The 27,499-nt window shown below is 47.5% G+C and overlaps 1 protein-coding gene and 1 non-coding gene across 5 annotated transcripts in view; one reads left to right on the forward strand and one right to left on the reverse strand.

The window, feature by feature from the left end:
• Positions 1-262: 262 nt before the first annotated feature.
• Positions 263-27,499, reverse strand: part of MYORG (myogenesis regulating glycosidase (putative)) — a 54,307-nt gene continuing 27,070 nt past the window's right edge. For 2 of the 4 annotated variants that reach the window (XM_060236250.1, XM_060236252.1), the window contains exon 3: positions 263-3,253. In XM_060236250.1, coding sequence (XP_060092233.1) covers positions 1,000-3,036 — 2,037 coding nt within the window. In that variant the 5' untranslated portion in view covers positions 3,037-3,253 and the 3' untranslated portion in view covers positions 263-999. Of the gene's footprint in view, positions 3,254-9,068; positions 9,270-10,817; positions 10,899-27,499 lie in introns of those variants that run through there. The other 2 variants (XM_060236253.1, XM_060236251.1) reach the window with 2 other exon arrangements.
• On the forward strand, positions 13,997-14,068 carry TRNAT-GGU (transfer RNA threonine (anticodon GGU)). The gene has a single exon. It is a non-coding gene; the product is annotated as a tRNA-Thr (tRNA).

Genomic DNA, 27,499 nt, shown 5'->3' on the forward strand with positions numbered 1-27,499 from the left:
GCTATTGAAATTCTAATCTTATCTGTACTGCTGTTGTCTCTAAGGTACTACCGGACCTGAATCAGACTGGCAGCGGCTCTCCAGGGTCTCAGGCAGCAGTCTTTCACATCGTCAGTGGCTAGGCCCTTCAACTGGAGATGCCAGGAATTGAACCTGGGACCTTCTGCCAAGCAGCTCTTCTACCACTGAACCACAGCCCCTTCCCACACTTTTGCAGTTCTTCCAAAAGCTGCACAACTGAGTAACCTGCCCAGCCCAGTAGTTAAGGGATGGGAAATTATTTTATTAATCATTTTTCCAGCCTTGCCCAGTATGAGACAAGGAAAAAAATATATATCTATATACACACATTTATGCCTCTAATAATCAGATTTATCATCTTTAGAAAAAATGTTATTTTAAACAATAGCTTACTGCATTGTAAAACTTAAGGCTTAGTTGTGCTGTCGAAACCCTGCGTGCCAACCCCTCCAAAATTCCCAGGTCGTAAGCAGGGTTTGTCCTCTTTTTCATATATTAGCTTACTTGGCTCACATTTGAAGAGGTCAGGGAAGAGATTCCTGCAGCTTACAGAAGGACCCAGCTTGCGACTTCTAGCTAGCAGCCTTCTCCTCGGATCCCGATCCAAGGTATTCGGCTTTTGTTCGGTTTGGAATAGCCCAGAAGGGCGTTTCCACAGCTCCAATGACATATTTAAAAAATGGAAGAAATACAATTAAGTGAATGCACATCAAGAAATTGAGACAGAGGAGCGCTTGGTTTTCTGAGTGGGGTCCAAAAAGTGCAAATCTTGTGATGTTCACCTTCACCTTCTACAAGAACTTCCAGATTGTACCACCAAAGCAAGATCTTTAGCATCTTTAAAAGGCTCATGTGCAGCTGCTTCTTGGTCTCCTCCTTCCCCTAACCACAGGAATTACTTCGCTTTTATAGTAATAGAATAAGGCATGACTACTCTCACAAAGCTAACAAGCTGGTGGCTGTGGCAGCTGAAGTAGGTTAAGAGACCCAAATGAAATAAGCCACCTCATCCAGGTCAACAGGGTAGTCCGTCAACAGGATAGGAGTCTTTTCGAATAACTCTCCTTTGTAACTGCGCCATTTGCCAGCCGGGAGGTAGACATCTCGCTCTTGTTTCTTCCGTTCCAAGACTGGAGCTACCATGAGGGTATCGCCGATGAGAAACTGGGAATCGATTTTATGCGCAGCTTCGTCGTTGGGGGAAATCCACCAGATAGGCCGTATAATGGGATCTCCTGTTTCGATGATCTCGCCAGCCAACTCCAACAAGAGGGGGGCAACCAAAGATTCATGAAGTTGTGTAAACTTCTGAGCGATATCTATGACTTCTCTGTCATAGAGCCAGGGCGGGACAGAGAACTGCATGGAAGGCATGAAGGCTGACAACTCCAGCCACCGGATATAGAGTTCCCGCTCCGGGATTTCCACAGCACCATCCGTCTTGTTGGGAAATAAGTTTCCACCAATCATGTCAGCTGATATGAAAGGGTATCCCAGCATGCTAATCGTTAGGACAGTAGGGATCAAGGACTTTAACCCAAGTTCATAGCCCCACACCGAATCCCGGTCAATGATCCGGAAAAAGCAAGAGATATTCTGAGACTGGTAGCCAACTCGAACCTCAGCCAGCTCATAAAAAGGGATGGCCATCTCCGTGTACCGCCTGGACCAAATGCTGGGATCTGACAAGGGACGGAAGGTGCTGAACTGTTTGGGAAGATAGTTGGTCTCCCCCGCATCGAACTTGAAGGATGAGATGCCGTACTTAGAGCGAAGTTGCCTTAGGTGGCTCTGAAACCAGTCCCTGGCTGAAGGGTTGGTGAAATCCAAGATGGCACCGATACCATTCCACCACTCCACCATGGCAGGAAGTCTTCCGGTGGGCTCTTTGATAAAAAGCTGTCTCTCTATCCCCACCCCAAAGTTGGAGGAATTGTAGTTTATGAACGGGTGAATCCACAGGGTAATCAGGAACCCATCTTCTCGGAGCTTCTTGAACGTTTCTGTCACGTTGGGGAATTTTGTTGGGTCGAAGTCAAAATCGCCGTACGCTTGTGTGTAAGTGTCGTCTATTTCGATATGGCTGCAATTAAATTTATACATCTTGATCTTTTCTGCAAAGCGTAGCAACTTGTCCTGATCGATGTCGTTTTGGTACAAGGCCCAAGTAGACCAGATGGGATACCTGAAGGCGTTCTCTGAAGGTTTCTTGGAAGGTTTGTAGAAATATCTCCGCACCATGTATTTCTGGATGGATGTGATATCTGAACCAACGCAGACACGATAGCTCAGCTCTGGGAAAGGTGGCTGTCCCAGCGGAGGTTTGTAGGGGGAATCCTTATACCTGGCCTGGAAGAAGAGAGACTTTTCCGAAGCATTGAACCCAAGGTGAAAGGGCACGGAGTCGTTAATCTTGATGGCGGCTGCTTTGGAGGAGATCCAGTATCTCTCCAAGATCCCTCCAAAACTGTTTCTGAAAGCATGCACATCGCTAGTCACAAACGGCATAGGTTCTTGGTATCCCGGGAGCCGGATTGGCCAGTGCTGCACGCTCATCTCACAGCCCCCGTACCAGTGGGCATCCCCCCAGAACATTTTGTGTTCCACCACGGTGTCGGCCACAAACTCCTCCCACCGAACGCGGTAGCACATCACCGTGTCCTTGGGTTTGACAGTCTGTATGAAAAAATTGAGCTTCCCCTTGTCCGACCTGGTGCACGTTAAAATTTCCCCCTCCTTGGAGCACGACTCCAGGTCCAGCGACCCCGACTGGAAGGCCACCTTGAAGACCTCCTCGCCGTAGTTGTTTTTGATGATGAACCCGTCTGACTTGAGGTCCATCTTCTCCGTCTTCAGCCTCTCGGCCTTCCGAAGAGAAGCCACGTAGTAGCACCAAGAGATCACGGCTGCAATGAATAGGATCAGCCCGAAAACTATGGCAACGATCATCGGCTTCAGCTCTTTGGCTGGCTTTTGCTTCACCGGTGTGAAGTTCTCAGGCAAAAATGTGTACATGGTACCGTCCTGTCTGGGGAGCCTCTTTCCAAACTAGAGAAGACGTCAAATCTTACGCAGAGTCCTGAAGCCTATAAAAGCTGGTAGCAGAGAGCTGTCCGCCCTTTTCTTTAGGGAGGGGTGGTCTTGAATTGCATGTTACAAAAGGAAGGCATTGACTTCGTCCCGACGCCCACTGGTTTCTTCCTGGTTCCGTTTAATCCCATAATGCACAAGTCTGGAAGGAAAAAAAGAGAGGGGGGGGGAGAATGAGCACAGGAAGTTAGTAAAGTATTTATCAACTAGGTTGATATATTCAATTACTAAATGAAATAATACGACATTCCGCCGAGGTTAAACATGGGTGTCCGTGGGTGCCGTGGTACCTGGCAGCATGTTTTCTGGCACCTGCCAAGTGGTTTTAGAAAAAGGGTGGGGCCAGATGGGACTTTTGTCGAGCAGTGCTTCGATTGGCTACTGGAGATTGGATTGGCTGAAGATTTTTTAAAAGTTGCTTCTACAGTGGCTGCCACTGGATTACAAGGATCGTCACTGCGAGGCCGGGTGTATGTCAGAAAATATTTTAGAACAAGTTGTACATTCTCAAAAGGAAAGGAAAGGTCCCCCGTGCAAGCACCAGTTGTTTTCGACTCTGGGATGACGTTGCTTTCATGTTTTCACGGCAGACTTTTTACGGGGTGGTTTGCCATTGCCTTCCCCGGTCATTACACTTCCTCCCCAGCAAGCTGGGGACTCATTTTACCGACCTCGGAAGGATGGGAGGCTGAGTCAACCTCGAGCTGGCTACCTGAACCAGCTGCTGCTGGAATCGAACTCAGGTCCTGAGCAGAGCGCTCCGACTGCAGTACTGCAGCTTTACCACTCTGCGCCATGGGGCTCTATGTATATTCTCAAAAACAACCTGTTAAACTGAGTTTCTACTTGCCATGTTGAAGAGTTAACTATTAAACTTACTCTCTGGAACGTTGTGGCTGGTTCCAACTCCTGTAGCAGGCATTTTCTGTTTGTGACCAATGTTCCCTCTAAGCTGCAGAGTCTTGTGAGCAAAAATTTTACTTTGTGAGCTCCTGGCATGAAAGCTGTGAGCTGCTGCATCGATTAGTGTGCTCCGGGGTCATCCTTCCTGAGCTAAGACAAAAATGTGTGAGCTGGAGGCTAAAAAACTGTGAGCTAGCTCATGCTAACTCAGCTTAGAGGGAACATTGGTTGTGACCATCACCTTTCGTCACAATCTCACAGGCTCCAAAAGATTGGAGATCTTTGGACATACAGAAGTGGTGGATAAGTCATGGTTTTGGGGACAACAATGGACATTTCAGAGATTTTTATCCATACCTTAAGCCAGGGGTGTCAAACATGCAGTCTGGGGGCTGAATCAGGCCCCTGGAGGGCTCCTATAAGGCCCACGAGCAACTGGCTGTCATCTGCTTCCTTCTCCCTCTCAGCTTGCTTTGCAAGGCTTGCTCAATCACACAGCAGAGCTACAGAGCAAAACCTCTATTTTCTTCATTAGAACATAAGAGAAGCCCTGTTGGATCAGGCCAGTGGCCCCTCCAGTCCAACACTCTGTGTCACACAGTGGCCAATATATGCGTGTGTGTATACACACACACATACATATACATATACATATACATATATACACACACACACACACACACATGCATACTGTGGCTATAGCCACTGAAAGACCTCTGCTCCATATTTTTATCCAATCCCCTCTTAAAGCTGGCTATGCTTGTAGCCGCTGCCACCTTCTGTGGCATTGGCTGAGGCTCCTCCTTTGGGGAGGAATAGCTTGCTTTGCCAGGCTCTCTCAATCACACAGCAGAGCTTCTGAGCCAAGCCTCTCTTCCTTCTATTGGCTGAAGCCCCCCTCTCCCCCCGTCCCCTAGGGAAGGAAGGAAAGAGTCAGAGCTTCCTTTGCCCAGTTCCCTGGATCCCCTGGGAGAAATACAAGGAAAGCACCTTTAAGACCAATGAGTGCTAACGTTTTAAGTATGTTTTAAGCTTTTAAATATATATATTTGTTTTTGTCTGTGTTCTTTATAAAATTTATATTTCTGCTACTGCTACCTGATCTTAAATAGGTACGCACATGGCCTGGCCCAACCCGACGTGGCCCAGCCCAACGAGGTCTAATTTATGTCAGATCCGGCCCTCAGAACAAACGAGTTTGACACCCCTGTAAACTGCCTCACAGCTTGCCAGAATAGCAGGCCTGCTGTACAGGTAGGAGGACAAGAAATCTGCCCAATAACTGGAGGGCTGAGGGCTTAGAAAAGAGATGACTAAGGGGAAGGACGTGATAGAGGTTTATAAAATTATGCACGGGGTGGAGACAGTTGGCAAAGAGAGCTTTTTCTCCATCTTCCCAAAGACTAGAACTTGAGGGCATCCAATAAAACCGATGGGCAGGAGGTTCAGGACAGACAAAAGGAAATACTGCTTTACACTGAGAGTGGTTAAAATGTGTGATTCGCTGCCAGAGGATGTAGCGATGGCCACAGGAATAAGCTGCTTTAAAAGGGAATTAAATAGATTCATGGAGGAGAAGTCTCTCAGCGGCTAACAGCCGTGGTGGCTGAGGGGAACCTCCACATCCTCAAAAAGGATATTATAGCATTGGAGAAAGTGCAGAAAAGGGCAACTAGAATGATTAAAGGGCTGGAACACATTCCCTATGAAGAAAGGTTGAAACGCTTGGGACTCTTTAGCTTGAAGAAACGTCGACTGCGGGGTGACATGATAGAGGTTTACAAGATAATGCATGGGATGGAGAAAGCAGAGAAAGAAGGACTTTCTCCCTTTCTCACAATACATTCAATGAAATTGCTGAGCAGTCAGGGTAAAACGGATAAAAGAAAGTAGTTCTTCACCCAAAGGGTGATTAACATGTGGAATTCACTGCCACAGGAGGTGGGGGCAGCTATAAGCATAGCCAGCTTCAAGAGGGGGTTAGATAAAAATATGGAGCAGAGGTCTATCAGTGGCTATTAGCAACAGTGTGTGTGTTTGTATTTTGGCCACTGTGTGTTACAAAGTGTTGGACTGGAGGGGCTTCACTTATGTTCTTATGTGACACAGAGTGTTGGACTGGATGAACCACTGGCCTGATCCAACATGGCTTCTCTTATGTTCTTATGTGACACAGAGTGTTGGACTGGGTGGGCCACTGGCCTGATCCAACATGGCTTCTCTTATGTTCTTATGTGACACAGAGTGTTGGACTGGATGGGCCTGATCCAACAGGGCTTCTTTTATGTTCTTATGTGACACAGAGTGTTGGACTGGAGGGGCCATTGGCCTGATCCAACATGGCTCTTCTTATGTTCTTATGTGACACAGAGTGTTGGACTGGATGGGCCATTGGCCTGATCCAACAGGGCTTCTCTTATGTTCTTATGTGACACAGAGTGTTGGACTGGAGGGGCCATTGGCCTGATCCAACAGGGCTTCTCTTATGTTCTTATGTGACATAGAGTGCTGGACTGGATGGGCCTGATCCAATAGGGCTTCTCTTATGTTCTTATGTGACACAGTGTGTTGGACTGGATGGGCCATTGGCCTGATCCAACATGGCTCTTCTTATGTTCTTACGTCTGGTGCAGTGATGCTCTGTATCCTTGGTGTTTGGGGGGGCAACAGTGGGAGGGCTTCTAGTGTCCTGGCCCCGCTGGTGACCTCCCAATGACATCTGGGCTTTTTGGCCACTGTGTGAGCCAGAGGCTAAAAAACTGTGAGCTAGCTCACACTAACTCAGCTTAGAGGGAACATTGGGGGGGATATTAGTAATTTTTTCATGGTTTTGTTTAGTTGCTTAGCCTCTTTCCCATGGATCTCTTCATTGTTTACCACCTGGAGGCTCGCAACGCTCCCTCACACACATACTGATATGTTTGACTGGATTGTTGGTTGACTTTTATTTGCTAACTAAACCGACCATGCTTACAAAGAGAAACCACACTGCCAAGCCCCCACCCCCACCGCAGCTTTTCATTAGCTACAAGTCAGGCGAGGGGAAGGCCTCGGGTCATTAACTCACAGGAAGAGAGCTATCAGGCTGTTGGTTCAGCCAGACCCACAACCAGCCTTCTCAGCATCTTTAGAAGGCTGTGCTAATGAATAATCACCCAGGGCGGCAATAAAAGTGATCCCTAAACTTCTCAAACCAGGACAAAGTTTGAGTCTAGTGACACTTTAAAGACCAACAGCGTTTTATTCAGGCTTCCGTGTGCGCACACACTTCCTCAGATACAACGGAATGGAAGTTAGCAGTCCACACGTATAGGTAGAGGGTCAGCAGCAAATTACCATGGGCATAATAAGCTGTAGAACAAAGCAGGAGTCAAGGCCAACGAAGTTTTATTCAGAATTTAAGCTTTCCTGTGCTCGATGCACACTTCATCAGACAACATTAGATAGAGCACAGGAAAGGTTTCATTCTGAATAAAACTCCGTTGGTCTTAAAGGTGATACTTGACTCCTGCTTTGTTCTAGAGCTTCAGACCAACACAGCTGCCCACCTAGATCTATCTACATAATAAACTGTGCTTAACAGATGCAAGGACCAAATTGGAATAACAAGCTTAGTTTCTACAGTTGCCATTTAAGAACATAAGAGAAGCCAGTGGCCCATCCAGTCCAACACTTTAAAACGGATAAAAGGAAGTACTTCTTCACCCAAAGGGTGATTAACATGTGGAATTCACTGCCACAGGAGGTGGTGGCGGCCACAAGCATAGCCACCTTCAAGAGGGGTTTAGATAAAAATATGGAGCAGAGGTCCATCAGTGGCTATTAGCCACAGTGTGTGTGTGTGTGTGTGTGTGTGTATATATAATTTTTTTTGCCACTGTGTGACACAGAGTGTTGGAGTGGATGGGCCATTGGCCTGATCTAACATGGCTTCTCTTATGTTAACACTCTGTGTCACACAGTGGCCAAAAAAACAGGTGCCATCAGGAGGTTCATCAGTGGGGCCAGGACACCAGAAGCCCTCCCACTGTGCCCCCCCAAGCACCAAGAATACAAAGCGTCCCTTGCCCCAAACATAAGACTGTAAGATAAGCCATGTTGGATCAGGCCATTGGCCCATCCACTCCAACACTCTGTGTCACACAGTGGCCAAAAACCCCAGGAGTGTCCTGGCTCCACTGATGGACCTCCTGATGGCACCTGTTTTTTTGGCCAGGAGGTTGATCAGTTGGGCCAGGTCGCTAGAAGCCCTCCTACTGTTGCCTCCCCCCTCCAGCACCAAGAATACAGAGCATCGCCCCAGACAGAGAGCTCCATCTGTACCCTGTGGCTAATAGCAACTGATGGACTTCTGCTCCAGATGTTTATCCAATCCCCTCTTGAAGCCGTACATGCTTATAGCTACCACCACTTCCTGTGGCAGTGAATCCTACATGTTAATCACCCTTTGGGTGAAGAAGGACTTCCTTTCATCAGTTCTAACCCGACTGCTCAGCAATTTCAAGGAGTGCCCACGAATTCTTGTACTGTGAGGAAGGGAGAAAAGGACTTCTTTCTCTACCTTCTCTATCTCGTGCATAATCTTGTAAACCTCTATCATGTCACCCCCTCGGTCGACGTTAATTCCAGAACTCAGCGAAGGAGGTAAATAGGCCAAAATTGGAGATTGATGGGTGGGCGTATCAAAACAAATTTCATCATTCAGCGGTGATTCGGGGAACTCCCTCCCTTAGCCGGCATCAGATTTCAGCCAGAATGGAGAGCCCCCTTCCCTCCGTGGCAGAGACGAAGGTTATTTTTGCTACGCAAAACATCAGGGCCTCCCAAGGGATCTTCTTAATAGGCAACGCGCCCCGCCTGCCTTTCCACAGTTGCAGATTCCACCCAGATGTCTGCTAACACCCTCCCCCCTCCTCAAAGTTTGGACTTCCGACAGCTGCAGTCGGCTGCCGCCTCCCTTGTTTTGTACAACTCTGCACAGCGTCAGTGTCTTGTTTCCCCAGGCTGCTCCCGGCACAGCGCAGCGAAGCAATGCTAACAGGCCAGAGATCTACCTGGGTGTGTGTTGCATGATTGCCAACCTCCAGGTGGGACCTGGAGATCTCCCGGAATAACAACCAGTCTCCAGACTGCAGAGGCCACCCTCCCCTGGAGAAGACGGCTGCTTTGGAGGGTGGACTTGTTATGATTTCGTTAGCAGAGTAATGCATAGTCTTCGCTTGTCTAGTAAGGAAAGGGGTAACTTGGGAGTAGTCCTACAAAACAAGAAATGGATTTAACATCCTATCTGTCTTCTCCAGGGCTTTTTTTTTTGTAGCAGGAACTCCTTTGCATAATAGGCCACACACCCCTGATGTAGCCAGTCTTCTTGGAGTTTACAGTAGGCCCTGTACTAAGAGCCCTATAAGCTCTTGGAGGATTGGCTACAGCAGGGAGTGTGTGGCCTAATATGCAAAGGAGTTCCTGCTACAAAAAAAGGCCCTGGTTTCTAACCACATGTTGACTCTCCAAGATCTGAACAGCAACTGAGGAGGACATGTAGAGACTTAAACAAAGGACCATAAACTGAAACCCAGTGCTTTCTCCCTAGACCAACCCCAATCTATTCATTACTAGAGACATAAAATTTCTGGAAATTTTGAAGCTTGGAAAAAAACCATTTTTTCCTGGGAAAAATGCTACATTCACCCTTCTTTTTTTCTTTTCCAGAGTGAAAGTCATTCTGTTACTTTAGGAACATAAAATATGACTACGGACAACTTTATTTGGCATGAAATTATCACAACTAGCATGTTAAAAATATAGTGTATCCAAACAATTATTACAAACAGAATTTACTTTTCAAATAATATTTATTTGCAATTGTAACAAATGGAACAGCAATCTCCTGAACTGGTTACTAGTTTATGTGGAACAAACCAAAAAACCTCCACAAAACAATTATTCATATTTCCTCTCCACAGTATTAAATAAAAATTTTAAAAACCCATTCATCATGTTAAAATAAAACATTCCATAATCAATTTCTTTTCTTTTTTCAATTTTTCAGGGGAAAAACATGAGGCTTCAGGAAAAAAACGGAAAAAATGTTTTTCCCCCCGAATTTTTCCGGTTTTTTCCTGGGCCTTCAAATCTCTATTCATTACCCTATTAGGGCTTCCCCTTACAGGTTAATATGCTTATTGACATCTAGCTTCTAGAGCCAGTTTGGTGTAGTGGTTAAGTGCACAGACTCTTATCTGGGAGAACCGGGTTTGATTCCCCACTCCTCCACTTGCACCTGCTGGAATGGCCTTGGGTCAGCCATAGCTAATTTTTTTTGGCCACTGTGTGACACAGAGTGTTGGACTAGATGGGCCATTGGCCTGATCCAACATGGCTTCTCTTATGTTCTTATAGCTCTGGCAGAGGTTATCCTTGAAATGGTAGCTGCTGTGAGAGCTCTCTCAGCCCCACCCACCTCACAGGGTGTCTGTTGTGGGGGAGGAAGATAAAGGAGATTGTGAGCCGCTCTGAGACTCTTCGGAGTGGAGGGTGGGATATAAATCCAATATCTTCTTCTAGCTTCTGACAGGAAGTACGTGTAGACTAGCTCATGAGTTCTACCACTGACTTGCTAAGTATTAGCATGCATAAACAAACAGTTAATTAACTCATGACTCCAGGGAGTGGTTGCCAAAAACCCAAGAGGACTCCAGGATTAGACCCTGCGGAGTCTCTCCTCTCCCCAAATTTGGCCCTCTCCAGCTTCCACCCCACCCCCTCTAAAAAAATCCAGGAATTTCCCAACCCAGAGTTGTCACCTGCAGTGCTAAAGGGATCTGCCGAGCTACCTGCACAGGGACCTTTCCAGTTTCAGTGTCAGCCTGGGCCCATGCAAAGACACACCTGTCTCACCTGCTCCAGTGTTAAATCAGGTGTCAGATCACCAATACTCAAGGAGGATGTGGTCAGCAGGTGTGCTGGCTTTGCTTGAACGTACTGCAGCCAGTGTTCCCTCTAAGTTGCAAAGTCTTGTGAGCAAAAAATCTACTTTGTGAGCTACTGGCATTAAAGTGGTGAGCTCCTGCATCAATTAGTGTCCTCTGGGGCCATTTTTCCTGAGCTAAGACAAAAATGTGTGAGCTGGAGGCTAAAAATCTGTTAGCTAACTCACGCTAACTCAGGTTAGGGGGAACACTGACTGCAGCCCTTTGTGTGACAGAACACGTGTGCAAACACATTGCCTGACTGCTTTGAAACACTCGCACGGACACACCCTGAACTGGCTCTTCAACGTTCCTGAGACCCATAACTGACTGGAATCCGGTTACTCACTTGGCTATTGCTGAGAGCCTTTTATTTATGCTCTTATTGTTTTTTTGTTTTATTATATGTTTATATTTATGCACATGCATGACCATGTAAGCCGCCCTGAACCTGCCTCGGCGGGGTGGGCGGGATACAAATTGATATAGACAAGCTAGAACGAGTCCAGAGGAGGGCGACGAAGATGGTGAGGGGTCTGGAGACCAAGTCCTCTGAGGAAAGGTTGAAGGAGCTGGGGATGCTTAGCCTGGAGAGGAGGCGGCTGAGAGGTGATAGGATCACCATCTTCGAGTACTTGAAGGGCTGTTATATAGAGGATGGTGTGGAATTGTTTCCTGTGGCCCCGGAAGGTAGGACCAGAACCAATGGGTTGAAATTGAATCAAAAGAGTTTCCAGCTCAACATTAGGAAGAACTTCTTGACCATTAAAACGGTTCCTCAGTGGAACAGGCTTCCTCCTTGGGAGGTGGTGGGCTCTCCTTCCTTGGAGGTTTTGAAACAGAGGCTAGATGGCCATCTGACAGCAATGCAGATCCTGTGAATTTAGGGGAGGTGTTTGTGAGTTTCCTGCATTGTACAGGGGGTTAGAACATAAGAACATAAGAGAAGCCATGTTGGATCAGGCCAATGGCCCATCCAGTCCAACACTCTGTGTCACACAGTGGCCAAAAATATATATATGCACACACTGTGGCTAATAGCCACTGATGGACCTCTGCTCCATATTTTTATCTAACCCCCTCCTGAAACTGTCTATGCTTGTAGCCGCCACCACCTCCTGTGGCAGTGAATTCCACATGTTAATCACCCTTTGGGTGAAGAAGTACTTCCTTTTATCCGTTTTAACCCAACTGCTCAGCAATTTCATCGAATGCCCACGAGTTCTTGTATTGTGAGAAAGGAAGAAAAGTACTTCTTTCTCTATTTTCTCCATCTCATGCATAATTTTGTAAACCTCTATCATGTTACCCTGCAGTCGACGTTTCTTCAAGCTAAAGAGCCCCAAGCATTTTAACCTTTCTTCATAGGGAAAGTGTTGCAACCCTTTAATCATTCTAGTTGCCCTTTTCTGGACTTTTTCCAATGCTATAATATCCTTTTTGAGGTGCGGCGACCAGAACTGCACACAGTACTCCAAATGAGACCGCACCATCGATTTATACAGGGGCATTATGATACTGGCTGATTTGTTTTCAATTCCCTTCCTAATAATTCCCAGCATGGCGTTGGCCTTTTTTATTGCAAACGCACACTGCCTTGACATTTTCAGTGAATTATCTACCACGACCCCAAGATCTCTCTCTTGGTCAGTCTCTGCCAGTTCACACCCCATCAACTTGTATTTGTAGCTGGGATTCTTGGCCCCAATGTGCATTACTTTGCACTTGGCCGCATTGAACCGCTTCTGCCACGTTGACGCCCACTCACCCAGCCTCAACAGATCCCTTTGGAGTGCCTCACAGTCCTCTCTGGTTCTCGCCACCCTGAACAATTTGGACAAGATGACCCTAGAGGTCCCTTCCAACTCCTCTATGATTCTGTGAATTAAATAAATAAATTAAAATAAATGCTAAAACACTGTTGTGAAAAGTGATTAGTTTTAAAAACACAGTCAATATGGACCTGGCCCCTTCAGAAGTAGCTAGTGAACCTGAGACAGCGGAAATGGACGCTCTTTCACTCTGCTTAAAAGTCAAGTCAGCAGAAGATGCAGGAAATCTCTGGAAACCTTTTTTATGATCGGCTTAACGTTTCGATTCAATCTGTGTACTTTATATATTGCACAGTGCATTTCATCCCTCTACGCCTGAATGTTTAAACGTAAAATAGCAAAACTGATCGCCTACAACTTTATTTAGACTAATTATTATTTTATAATCAAAAGAGATGCAGAAATTAAGAAGATGTTTTTAAACTTTCTGATTCCTTTTCTTTTTTTCCTTCCGTCTCCCTTACCCCCTCTTCCTAAAACTCGAACAAAATATACTAAAACCCAGAAGTAGCTTGTGAACCCACAGAGCGGTCCATCGATTTTGTGAGAATTATTAAGAAGTATTTTTTACAGGCCCACATTTGGATGGCCCAGGCAGGCTGCCCTGATCTCATCAGATTTCAGAAGCTAAGAAGGGCCTGCTGGATTAGCACCCAGATGGGGCCCACCAAGGAAAGATGGGGCCCACGATGGAAGTCCAGGGTACTACACAAAGGCACCCATGGCAGACAACCTCTGAATGTCTCTTGCCTTGAACGCCCCACAGGGTGGCCAAAAGTACATTGCAAGGGTCATTTTGTAGAAAAAGAGGTGCTGAAGCTCATTAGCACAACTCTTTTGCATATGCCCCACACCCCTGACAGCACTGGCAGGTATGCTATATTCTATCGTTCTATATTCTAAGGGGAGGGATGGTAGCTCAGTGGTAGAGCATCTGCTTGGTAAGCAGAAGGTCCCAAGTTCAATCCCCGGCATCTCCAACTAAAAAGGGTCCAGGCAAGTAGGCGTGAATAACCTCAGCTTAAGACCCTGGAGAGCTATGAATGGGGCTGTGGCTCAGTGGCTGAGCATCTGCTTGGTAAGCAGAAGGTCCCAGGTTCAATCCCCGGCATCTCCAACTAAAAAGGGTCCAGGCAAGTAGGCGTGAATAACCTCAGCTTAAGACCCTGGAGAGCTATGAATGGGGCTGTGGCTCAGTGGTAGAGCATCTGCTTGGTAAGCAGAAGGTCCCAGGTTCAATCCCTGGCATCTCCAACTAAAAACGGTCCAGAGAAGTAGGAGTGAAAAACCTCAGCTTGAGACCCTGGAGAGCCATGAATGGGGCTGTGGCTCAGTGGCAGAGCATCTGCTTGGGAAGCAGAAGGTCCCAGGTTCAATCCCCGGCATCTCCCACTAAAAAGGGTCCAGGCAAGTAGGCGTGAAAAACCTCCGCTTGAGACCCTGGAGAGCCGCTGCCAGTCTGAGTAGACAAGACTGACTTTGATGGACCGAGGGTCTGATTCAGTATAAGGCAGCTTCATATGTTCATATCAGCTCAGCATCTACCTTGAAATGCATCTACCTTAAAATACATTGGATTAGAATTGCCACAATGAAACCTGACTCCCATCCAATGTTCCCTCTAAGCTGCAGGGTCTTGTGAGCCAAAATTCTGCTTTATGAGCTACTGGCATTAAAGTTCTGAGCTGCTGGCACTAAAGTTATGAGCTGCTGTATCCATTAGTGTGCTCGGGGGGGGGGGGGGGCGTCCTTCCTGAGCTAAAACAAAAAGGTGTGAGCTGGAGGCTAAAAATCTGCAAGCTGGCTCACGCTAACTCGGCTTAGAGGGAACGCTGCTCCCGTCATACTTTTTAAATGACTTTCTCCCATGGGGCCTCAGTGGCATGATGAAGATTTCCATCTGTCTGCTTGATATGTTTTGGTTATTTCTCCATTTTTTTTAGCGGGGGGGAGGAATATTAGAAAGTTTGTCAAATCTTAGAGTTCAGCAGAATTCTCCCAGGGGGTTTGGAAGCATGTATTTTGGGGTGGGGGGTAAGAAAGAAAGAGGACAATAAAATTGAGAAGTTCTGGAGCTTTGCTTTGCGTCTCCGGAGGACTAAACCAAGCGTGCAATGGGGATTCCACGTTTGGGTTCCCAAAGATGTTGCTTCTCAGGCGCACAGCTCCCACATGCCCAAGAATTAACTTTCCAAATTAACTTTTCAAGATCAGCAGGAACTCACATGATCGCACGAAGCTGCCGCATCCTGAGTCGAACACCCTGGGTCCATCCAAGTCAGTATTGTCTACTCGGACTGGCAACGGCTCTCCAGGATTTCAGGCAGAGGCCTTTCCCATCACCCAGTCCTTTTAATCGGAGATGCCGGGGATCGGGGGTCATTTCATAGAAAAACAGGTGCTTTAGCTCATTTGCATAGGTCATTTGCCTATGCCACTCCTGACATCACCGGAAGGTGTACGAAATTATATCAGCTCAGCATCGACCTTAAAATACTTCTGGGATTTTAATTGTCATACTAAAACCTGACTCCCAGTCCCGTCATACTTTTAAAATCGCTATTGTCAATGTGGCATTTTCCATATGTCTGCGTTATTAAAAAAAAAGGTAAAGGCAGTCCCCTGTGCGAGCACCAGTGGTTTTTGACTCTGGGGTGACATTGCTTTCGCAAGGTTTTCACAGCAGACTTTTTACGGGGTGGTTTGCCATTGCCTTCCCCAGTCGTCGACACTTTCCCCCCAGCAAGCTCGGAAAGATGGAAGTCATCTACACTTTCCCCGACCTCGGAAAGATGGAAGGCTGAGTCAACCTGGAGCCTGCTACCTGAACCAGCTTCCCCTGGGATCGAACTCAGGTCGTGAGCAGAGGGCTCCGACTGCAGTACTGCAGCTTTACCACCCTGCGCCACGGGGCTCTTTATAGGTTTTGGTTATTTTCCCATTTTTGGGGGGTGGGGGAAATATTAGAAAGTTTGTCAAATCTCAAGAGTTCAGCAAAATTCTCACGGGGGGTTTGAACAATGGAGCCCAGAAGCAAGTATTTTTTCTTGGGCGGGGGGGAGGTAAGAAAGACAAGCCCCATGGCGCAGAATGGTAAAGCCGCAGTATTGCAGTCAAAGCTCTCTGCTCACAACCCGAGTTCGATCCCGGCGGAAGCTGGGTTCAGGTACCTGGCTCCAGGTTGACTCGGCTTTCCATCCTTCCGAGGTCGGTAAAATGAATACCCAGCTTGCTGGAGGGAAAGTGCAGATGACTGGGGAAGCCCGCCGTGAAAACGTTGTGATGCAATGTCGCCCCAGAGTGGGAAGAAGAAGATAGAAGATATTGGATTTATATCCCGCCCTCCACTCCGAAGAGTCTCAGAGCGGCTCACAATCTCCTTTACCTTCCTCCCCCACAACAGACACCCTGTGAGGTGGATGGGGCTGGAGAGGGCTCTCACAGCAGCTGCCCTTTCAAGGACAACCTCTGCCAGAGCTATGGCTGACTCAAGGCCATGCTAGCAGGTGCAAGCGGAGGAGTGGGGAATCAAACCCGGTTCTCCCAGATAAGAGTCCGCACACTTAACCACTACACCAAACTGGCTCTCCTAACGGGAAACGACTGGTGCTTGCACAGGGGACTGCCTTTACCTTTTTAAGGAAGAAAGAACACAATAAAATTTAGAGGTTTCGGAGTTCTGCTCCGGTGAGCTGCTGCCCAAAATGAGGCCTTCTTGGGATTGAACCGGGGACCTTCTGCATGTCGAGCAGATGCTGTACTGCTGAGCCATGGCCCTTTCTCCACTCGGAACACGGAATTTCCAGGACACATCCTTGAATGAGGACTATGTCAGGAGGAGAAAAAAAATATTAACCTGATATTCGCATGATCTGAAGTGCTGAGGCTATACAATGAAATGTGAGCAGAGGTGGAGGGGGGCAAACCTCTCCCCCCACCGATACACACAGCACGGACTACACAAATCTTTTCATCCCTTTAACTCCCCAGCCTTTTGGTTGTTTTCAGTAATGGGATTATGGTGGCATTAGGGAAGATTAGACGAAGCAGGAATTGGTTTAAAGCAACGAAAGGTTTGGCTGCCAAGTGGCATCAGAAACCCCGGGGCAGAGGGGCAGGAGACTGTCAGGGGTAAACTCTCAGATGCCCTGCCCATTGGGGGTTACGCCCTCCTTCCTCCAATGAGTACTTAACTATTCATCTGAGCTGTATACACATTCATAACCACGAAGCCACTGTTCCGAAATTTCAACGCATCATGTCCTCTTTTACAGATCAATTTTTTTTTAAAAAAAAATTATGACTTGCTTCATTTTTACCCTGTCTTTCCCCGCGGGGGGCGGGCAAAGCAATTTACATCTTTCTCCGTTCTTCCATTTTATCCTCACAACCACTCTGTGAAGCAGGGAAGAAGAAGGAGGAGGAGGAAGAGGATTTATATCCCGCCCTTCACTCCGAAGAGTCTCAGAGCGGCTCACAATCTCTTTTATCTTCCTCCCCCACAACAGACACCCTGTGAGGTGGGTGGGGCTGGAGAGGGCTCTCCCAGCAGCTGCCCTTTCAAGGACAGAGACTCAGAGTGGCTTACAGTCTCCTATATCTTCTCCCCCCACAACAGACACCCTGTGAGATGGGTGGGGCTGGAGAGGACTCTCACAGCAGCTCCCTTTTCAAGGACAACTCCTGCGATAGCTATGGCTAACCCAAAGCGGGTATTCCAGCAGGTGTAAGTGGAGGAGTGAGGAATCAAACCCTGCTCTCCCAGATAGGAGTCTGTGCACTTAACCACTACACAAAACTGGCTCTCTGAGGGTCACCCAGTGAGCTTCCATAGCAGAATGGGGATTCAAACCTGGGTCTTCAAGATCCTAGCTGGACACTCTGCTGTTGTGCTACACTGGCACTCATTATTACTATTATCTCATTATTAAACTCTTTCTTATGAAGCTCAAGGTGGCTTATAAATTTAAAGAAATTAAGACTTACAGCTGCCATGCAGAGGAGCCTGATTCACCTTGGGACCATGCCAGGGTGTGTATGTTTTAAAGGACTCCTCCCTCCACGTTTGATGTAGCGATTAAGTGTGCGGACTCTTATCTGGGAGAACCGGGTTTTGATTCTCCACTCCTTCACTTAAGAACATAAGAGAAGCCCTGTTGAATCAGGCCAATGGCTCATCCAGTCCAACACTCTGTGTCACATAAGAACATAAGAGAAGCCATGTTGGATCAGGCCAATGGCCCATCCAGTCCAACACTCTGTGTCACATAAGAACATAAGAGAAGCCCTGTTGGATCAGGCCAATGGCTCATCCAGTCCAACACTCTGTGTCACATAAGAACATAAGAGAAGCCATGTTGGATCAGGCCAGTGGCCCATCCAGTCCAACACTCTGTGTCACGTAAGAACATAAGAGAAGCCCTGTTTGATCAGGCCAATGGCCCATCCAGTCCAACACTCTGTGTCACGTAAGAACATAAGAGAAGCCATGTTGGATCAGGCCAAGAACATAAGAGAAGCCGTGTTGGATCAGGCCAATGGTCCATCCAGTCCAACACTGTGTCACATAAGAACAGAAGAGAAGCCCTGTTGGATCAGGCCAATGACCTATCTAGTCCAACACTCTGTGTCACGTAAGAACATAAGAGAAGCCCTGTTGGATCAGGCCAATGGTCCATCCAGTCCAACACTCTGAGTCACGTAAGAACATAAGAGAAGCCGTGTTGGATCAGGCCAATGGTCCATCCAGTCCAACACTGTGTCACATAAGAACAGAAGAGAAGCCCTGTTGGATCAGGCCAATGACCTATCTAGTCCAACACTCTGTGTCACGTAAGAACATAAGAGAAGCCCTGTTGGATCAGGCCAATGGTCCATCCAGTCCAACACTCTGAGTCACGTAAGAACATAAGAGAAGCCATATTGGATCAGGCCAATGGCCCCTCCAGTCCAACACTCTGTCACATAAGAACATAAGAGAAGCCCTGTTGGATCAGGCCAATGGCCCATCCAGTCCAACACTGTGTCACATAAGAACATAAAAGAAGCCCTGTTGGATCAGGCCAGCGGCCCATCCAGTCCAACACTCTGTGTCACACAGTGGCCCAAAAAAAAGGAGGTTCACAAGTCGGGCTAGAAGCCCTTCCACTCCCCCCCTCCCCCGCAAGCACCAAGAATACAGAGCATCACTGCCCCAGACACTTGCAGCTGCTGGAATGGCCTTGGGTCAGCCATAGCTCTCACAGGAGCTATCTTTGAAAGGGCAGCTTCTGTCAGAGCCCTCTCAGCCCCACCCACCTCACAGGGTGTCTGTTGTGGGGGAGGGCAGGGAGCTGTTTTTGCTGTCAGCAGCGGAGAAGAGTCATAATAATGGGTTTAAATTAAGGGTGGGGAGGTACTAGCTGGGTATTAGGAAAAACGTTTTTACAGTAAGAGTAGTCAGCAGTAGAATGGACCGCCCAGGCTGGCCCCATGGAAATCTTTAAGCAGCAGCTGGACAAATACTTGTCAGGGACGCTCTAGGGCTAGGCTGATTCTGCATTGAGCAGGCTGTTGGACTAGATCAGGAGTGGCCACACGTGGCTCTTTCACATATACTGTGTGGCTCCCGAAGCCCCCACTACCCTAAGGCAGTCAGTGGCTTGGAGAATGCATTTAAAGTCGCTCTCTTTCCACATCGCCCTCCCTCCTCCCAACTATTCCCCTCCCTCCCGGCTCTCAAGCATCTGACCTTCACGTCTTGTGGCTCTCAAACATCTGACATTTCTTCTATGTAGCTCTTACATAAACCAAGTTTGGCCACTCCTGGGCTAGATGGCCTGGCCTGCATGGCTCCTTAGAACTCTGTGATGTTGTGATGAAGAAAGACTTTGCAATGTTGCCAGGGCCTAAAGGGGTCTGTTTGGGGGCGGGGGGGGGGGGGAGGCAGCCAAGCAAGACTCGCCTGATTTCGACTCCCTTGCTCGCCACCCGGTACAGCTCCAGTTGATAAATGGAAGAGCCGTCCAGCTGCTCCAGTTGTGGGGCTATCTCCCACCAAGTGGGGGACCTGGCAGGTGACCCAGCTGGGCCAACCCTTGACACAGGTCCTCTTAGTGCCCTATTCCTCCCTTGCATTCTCCATTAGCACATGCATCCCATGTTTCTGTTGGGGTTTTGGCAACTTACTTAGTCAGTGGTACTTAGTTAGCCAATAAGCTAGTCTGCATGTACTTATTGCCAGAGGCTAGGTGTCAATATGTATATTAACCTGTGTTGGACAAGGGAGAAATCATTGGGTTTCAGTTTATGGTCCTTTGTCTAAGTCTCTAGTCTTCTTCGTCAGTTGCTGCTTAGATCTGAGAGTCAACATGTAGTTAGAGGATAGGATGTTAAAACCTTTTCTTGTTTTGTAGGACTCCAAGTTACCCTTTTCCCTCATTAGACAAGCAAAGATTACCTTGTTAAAGCTAAATGCGTGTGCCTGGCTGTTTTGAGAGCCAGTTTGGTGTAGTGGTTTAGTGTGCGGACTCTTATCTGGGAGAACCGGGTTTGATTCCCCACTCCCCCACTTGCACCTCCTGGAATGGCCTTGGGTTAACCATAGCTATCGCAGAGGTTGTCCTTGAAAGGGCAGCTGCTGTGAGAGCCCTCTCAGCCCCACCCACCTCGCATGGTGTCTGTTGTGGGGGGAGAAGATATAGGAGATTGTAAGCCGCTCTGAGTCTCTGTCCTTGAAAGGGCAGCTGCTGTGAGAGCCCTCTCAGCACCACCCACCTCACAGGGTGTCTGTTGTGGGAGGAGAAGATTTAGGAGATTGTAAGCCGCTCTGAGTCTCTGATTCAGAGAGAAGGGCGGGGTATAAATCTGCAATTCTTCTTCTTGTGGTTTAATCTGCATAACTCTGCTAACGAAAGCCAAACAGGTTCTTCCCATCACCAAAAAAACACCGACACTTAGAACTCTAGTTTCCTTTTTCAGTTGGGAAACGTATTCCTCGAAAGTTCCGACTCAACCAGAAATGTTCTTGCTTAATATTATTCCTGATGTACTGGATAGAAATGTTAAACGTATAATTGTTCATGTTAATACAGCTGCCAGGATAGTGTACGTGAAATATTGGAAGAAAGCAGAAATGCCATCAGAAGAGATGAAGAACGTTTTTGAAACAGTGGAAATGGACATTTTAACAGATTTAATGAAGGAAAATGGCGAGTGAGACTTAAAAGAACTTTGGCAGCCATTTTACAACGTGATGACACAAAGTGATTAATTCAAGATCGGATTGGAATATGAACTGAACACGCTTAACAGAGAAGATTTTTACGTTAGAACTGTGAAACTGAGGCATGCAAACTTATGGGGAAGAATGTAGGTTAAGGCAGCTCACAGAAATAAGATGAAATAATGAAGTAGCTATGTATATATGGTATTACTTCTCCCTACCTTTCCCACTTCCCCTTCCCGTATCTTTCTGAACTTAATAAAAATTGTTTAAAAAAGAAGAAAGTTCTGACTCAAGGTGCTGTGATAAAGAAAGGAAAGGTCCCCTGTGCAAGCACCAGTCGTTTCCGACTCTGGGGTGACGCTGCTTTCACAATGTTTTCACGGCAGACCATTTTACGGGGTGGTTTGCCATTGCCTTCCCCAGTCTTTTACACTTTCCCCCCAGCAAGCTGGGGACTCATTTCACCGACCTCGGAAGGATGGAAGGCTGAGTCAACCTGGAGCTGGCTACCTGAACCAGCTTCTGCTGGAATCGAACTCAGGTCGTGAGCAGAGGGCTCCGACTGCAGTACTGCAGCTTTACCACTCTGCGCCGCGGGGCTCTGCAAAAGAGACAGCACGGAGAAATTTTCAGCGTGGGAAGGATCTTTTGCAGCGGATAGAGACGGCCCCTGAAGCTTCATGTTTGTTTCGCACCAGTACCCTGGCACCCGGCCACCAAGTTCAGTGCCAGAAGCAGAGTGGGAACGCAAGCAGCTGCCTTTGCCCACGGGCTGGTGAGTTGGGTAACAACAACAGCACAAAGAAGCTTGTGATCAGGGAAACGAGCTGGCACAAACAGAGGGATCCCGGCTCTGAATTCTGGGACGTGCGCGCCTACTGAACATGGTCAAACTATGCTACGAGCTTTGATACGCTCACTAGTTATTAAGGAAGGGCACAGCTGGGTCAACGGGCAGCGGGCATTTGACAGGAACACTTAACGGGGCTTTTCAAATTAGTTGTCATTAGAAGCAGCCGGCTGCAAAGCAAACATACAGCATGTGAGGGGCTTAGGAGAAGATCAAGTCAAACAAAATGTCCACGAAGATGCTTAACATCTGGCTCACACAGATGGCTTTAAAAGGAGATTAGACAGATTCAAAATAGGGGAGGTCTGTGAGTGGTTACTAGCCATGTCGACTGAGAGGAACTTCCATGTTCAGAGGCATGTACAGTGCGAGAAGGGAACTTCAGGGGAAGGCCTCAGCCTCTCTGCCCTGTTGTTGGCCCTACAGAGGAACTGGCTGGCCACTGTGTGAGACAGGAGGCTGGACTAGATGGACCCTCCCTGGTCTGACTCAGCAGGGCTCTTCTGATGTTCTTCTCAGGGGAAGGCCTCGGCCTCTCTGCCCTGTTGTTGGCCCTCCAGAGGAACCAGTTGGCCACTGTGTGAGACAGGAGGCTGGACTAGATGGGCCCTCCCTGGTCTGATCCAGCTGGGCTCTTCTGATGTTCTTCTCAGGGGAAGGCCTCAGCCTCTCTGCCCTGTTGTCAGCCCTTCAGAGGAACTGGTTGGCCACTGTGTGAGACAGGAGGCTGGACTAGATGGACCCTCCCTGGTCTGACCCAGCAGGGCTCTTCTGATGTTCTTCACAGGGGAAGGCCTAAGCTTCTATGCCCTGTTGTTGGCCCTCCAGAGGAACTGGCTGGCCACTGTGTGAGACAGGAGGCTGGACTAGATGGACCCTCCCTGGTCTGACCCAGCAGGGCTCTTCTGAGGTTCTTCTCAGGGGAAGGCCTCGGCCTCTCTGCCCTGTTGTTGGCCCTCCAGAGGAACTGGCTGGCCACTGTGTGAGACAGGAGGCTGGACTAGATGGACCCTCCCTGGTCTGACCCAGCAGGGCTCTTCTGAGGTGCTTCTCAGGGGAAGGCCTCGGCCTCTCTGCCCTGTTGTTGACCCTCCAGAGGAACTGGCTGGACACTGTGTGAGACAGGAGGCTGGACTAGATGGACCCTCCCTGGTCTGACCCAGCAGGGCTCTTCTGATGTTCTTCTCAGGGGAAGGCCTCGGCCTCTCTGCCCTGTTGTTGGCCCTCCAGAGGAACCAGTCAGCCACTGTGTGAGACAGGAGGGTGACTAGATGGGCCCTCCCTGGTCTGATCCAGCTGGGCTCTTCTGATGTTCTTCTCAGGGGAAGGCCTCAGCCTCTCTGCCCTGCTGTTGGCCCTCCAGAGGAACTGTTTGGCCACTGTGTGAGACAGGAGGCTGGACTAAATGGACCACTGGCCTGATCCAGCAAGGCTCTTCTTATGTTCTTATGAGGGTCTCAGTCTCTATGCCTTGGCCCTCCAGAGGAGGTGTTACCAGTTGGCCACTGTGTGAGACAGGAGGCTAGACTAGAAGGATCCTTGCTGGTCTGATCCAGCAGGGCTCTTCTGATGTTCTTCTCAGGGGAAGGCCTTGGCCTGTCTGCCCTGCTTTTGGCCCTCCAGAGGAACTGGTTGGCCACTGTGTGAGACAGGAGGCTGGACTAGATGGACCCTCCCTGGTCTGACCCAGCAGGGCTCTTCTGATGTTCTTCTCAGGGGAAGGCCTCAGCCTCTATGCCCTGTTGTTGGCCCTCCAGAGGAACTGTTTGGCCACTGTGTGGGACAGGAGGCTGGACTAAATGGACCACTGGCCTGATCCAGCAAGGCTCTTCTTATGTTCTTATGAGGGTCTCAGTCTCTATGCCTTGGCCCTCCAGAGGAGGTGTTACCAGTTGGCCACTGTGTGAGACAGGAGGCTGGACTAGATGGACCCTCACTGGTCTGACCCAGCAGGGCTCTTCTGATGTTCTTCTCATGGAAGGCCTCAGCCTCTCTGCCCTGTTGTTGGCCCTCCAGAGGAACTGGTTGGCCGATGTGTGAGACAGGAGGCTGGACTGGATGGACCCTCCCTGGTCTGATCCAGCAGGGCTCTTCTGATGTTCTTCTCAGGGGAAGGCCTCCGCCTCTCTGCCCTGCTTTTGATCCTCCAGAGGAACTGGCTGGCCACTGTGTGATTAGACAGATTCAAAATAAGGGAGGTCTGTGAGCGGCTACTAGCCATGGTGACTGAGGGGAACCTCCATGTTCAGAGGCTCATAAAATGTGAGAAGGGAACATCAGGGGAAGGCCTCAGCCTCTGTGCCCTATTGTTGCACCTCCAGAGAAACCGATTGGCCACTTTGTGAGACAGGAAGCTAGGCTCGACGGACACTCACTTGCCTGATCCAGTAAGGTTCTTATGTTTTTATGAGGGCTTCGGTCTCTGCACCTTGGCACTCCAGAGGAGATGTTGCCAACTTCCAGGTCCTGATTGGATATCTCCTGGGATTACACCTGATCTCCAAGCAACAGAGATCAGTTCTCCTTCAGAGAATGGCTCCTTTGGAAGGTTGACTCTATGGCTTTATGATCCCCTTGAAGTCCCTCCCCTTCCCAAACCCCAGTCTCTCAAGCTCCATCCCCCACATCTGCAGGTATTTCCCAACCCAGAGCTGGCAAGCTTAACCTTGGGAGAAACCTCGATTCATATTTCTGTTAGGTTGCAAATTTCACAGCACAAGTTCAGGTATATAGAGAGCCAGTTTGGTGTAGTGGTTAAGTGTGTGGACTCTTATCTGAGAGAACCAGGTTTGATCCCCCACTCCTCCACTTGCAGCTGCTGGAACGGCCTTGGGTCAGCCGTAGCTCTGGCAGAGGTTGTCCTTGAAAGGTCAGCTTCTGGGGAGCTCTCTTGGCCCCACCCACTCTCTCGGCCCCACTCGGGGGGAGAAGATATAGGAGATTGTAAGCCACTCTGAGACTCTGATTCAGAGAGAAGGGCGGGGTATAAATCTGCAATTCTTCTTCGTCTTCTTCTATATTGCTGTCTGTTAGTCAAAATTATTTTGGGAGACACGACGCTAGAATGAAAGGGGATAACAATCCCACGGATGCCACTCCTTGGAAGAACGATGGGCTAAGGAGAAGATAAAAGAAATACTTCTTTATTGTTAGATTTCAAGGAAATGGATACCTAATGTAGAATCGGATTTTGAGAGGTCTGTTTAGCAACAATAATAAAAACCAGGGTTCAGGTGTGACATTTTGAGCCCTCTGACGGTCTGTTCATTCCGCCAAGAGCCTCAACATTCGCCTTTCTTTCTGAAGGCTAATTTTGCTTCTTTAGACACGCAAGCAAGCTCAGCCCACACACCAAACACATGTAAGTGTTTTAAATTGTAGTATTTGTATTATCATGTTGTAAGCCGCCCTGAGACACTTCGGTGCGAAGGGCGGGGTATAAATCCCAATATAAATATAAATAAATAAATAAATAAATAAATGCACACAGAGCATGTACACTGAATGCAGGAGCGGCTGCAGGCACATTTCTGCAGCATCACGTGCACGAGCGGGGATGCTGTTGCCTGAAGATTTAGGGCTTAAAGCAGAATGCAAGGGAGAGGACAGGTTTTGCAAGCGAAAGCAGTCTCTAAAACGGCTCGTTTCTCCAACTGTAAATGAGTCTGGCATCCGTCTGCTTTGACGCAGCCAAAGATTCTGCAGCACAGCTTCCACTTCACTTTCAAGCCACCCAAGGGACTGGATATGACAACCAACACTTCCTTATGAATAAACAATTTTTATTAGTAACATATGGTAGCAAAACTATATCTACAACTTATAAAAACTTATTGGGCGGTTTCGCACTCACCTTCAGCCGGCGCGACGCCCCTCTTCACCGCGCAGGATCTGCGCGGATTTCGCACTAAACGCCGCGGAAGAGCCGGAAACTCCCGGCGCTTTTGCGGCGCAAACGCCAAACTGCTTTTTGGCGGTTTCCATTTGCGCCGCAAAAGCGCCGGGAGTTTCCGGCTCTTCCAGCTGCTCCGCAGCGTTTAGTGTGAAATCCGCGCAGATCCTGCACGGTGAAGAGGGGGGTCGCGCCGGCTGAAGGTGAGTGCGAAAACGCCCAAAGTAAAAGAAAAAACTTTCTACCCCATATCTTACTTTTCCCCCACCCCTCTCCCCGTTACTTGACCCCCGCCAGTGTTATTTACTTAAAGGAAACAAATATTAAAGGTACGCTTAACTATTAAAGAAAAAAAAACCCAAAAGTTATATTCTTATTTTAAAAACCTTAATCATTATCAAAGATTGTCCAATGTCCTTTTATTTTCCACTCTTTTTCTACGTATCTTCTGAATTTCTTCCACTCCAACTTAAAAAGTTCCAAATCATAGTCTCTTTAATTTTTTTGTTAATTTGTCCATTTCACTCCATGACATAACTTTTGTAATCCAATCCCATTTCTCTGGTATTTTTTCTTGCTTCCACAGCTGCGCATACACTGTCCTAGCAGCTGAGAGCAAGTACCATATTAAAGTTCTGTCTTCTTTTGGAAATTTTCCCATTTGTAATCCCAGCAGAAAAGTCTCTGCCACGTTATTGAATTCATATCCCAAAATCTTAGAAGACAACCAACACTTCCTGATTAAGAAGAAGAACAACAAAAAACCACAAGTCAACAGTGTGATGCGGTTTCAAATGCAACAAATAAAGAGCTTGGTGGAGAACGATATTAAAACTGAAGGAATAAAGAAAGAGCAAACAGAAATGGAAAAAGTTCTGCTTGGAGTCAACAGTGTGATGCGGTTTCAAATGCAACAAATAAAGAGCTTGGTGGAGAACGATATTAAAACTGAAGGAATAAGGAAAGAGCAAACAGAAATGGAAAAAGTTCTGCTTGGAGTCAATGATAAATTAATTTCAAAAGTATATAAATTACTTCTACAACGGTCTACAGAAGATGAAGTAGTGAAATCTCAAATGATTAAATAGGCAATTAATGTAAATAAAGAAATACAGATGGAAACTTGGGAATATCTGTGGAAGAACTCTATGAAACTTTCAACATGCCAAAGTACTAAAGAAAATTGTTTTAAGATGATGTATAGATGGTATATGACTCCAAAAAAATTAGCAAAGATGAATAACAAGATGCCAGACAGATGTTGGAAATGTAAAAAGCATGAAGGTTCTTTCTACCATATGTGGTGGACTTGTGAAAGAGCTAAAATGTTTTGGCAGATGATTCAGCAAGAGATTTCTAAGATCTTGGGATATGAGTTTAACAAAGTTGCAGAGACTTTTTTGTTGGGATTACAAATGGAAAAATTTCCAAAAGAAGATAGAACTTTAGTCTGGTACTTGCTCTCAGCTGCTAGGACATTGTATGCGCAGTTGTGGAAGCAAGAAAAAATACCAGAGAAATGGGATTGGATTATAAAAGTTATGACATGGAGCGAAATGGACAAATTAACAAGAATATTAAGAGACTAAGATTTAGAAGTTTTTAAGATGTGAGTGGAGAAAGTTTAGAAGATATGTAGAAAAAGAGTGGAAAATAAAAGGACGTTGGACAATTTTTGATAATGATTAAGTTTTAAAAAGAAGAATATAAATTTTTGTTTTAATAGTTAAGGGTACC

This window comes from Heteronotia binoei, chromosome 4 (genome assembly GCF_032191835.1).
Source record: "Heteronotia binoei isolate CCM8104 ecotype False Entrance Well chromosome 4, APGP_CSIRO_Hbin_v1, whole genome shotgun sequence".
Lineage (NCBI taxonomy): Eukaryota > Metazoa > Chordata > Lepidosauria > Squamata > Gekkonidae > Heteronotia > Heteronotia binoei.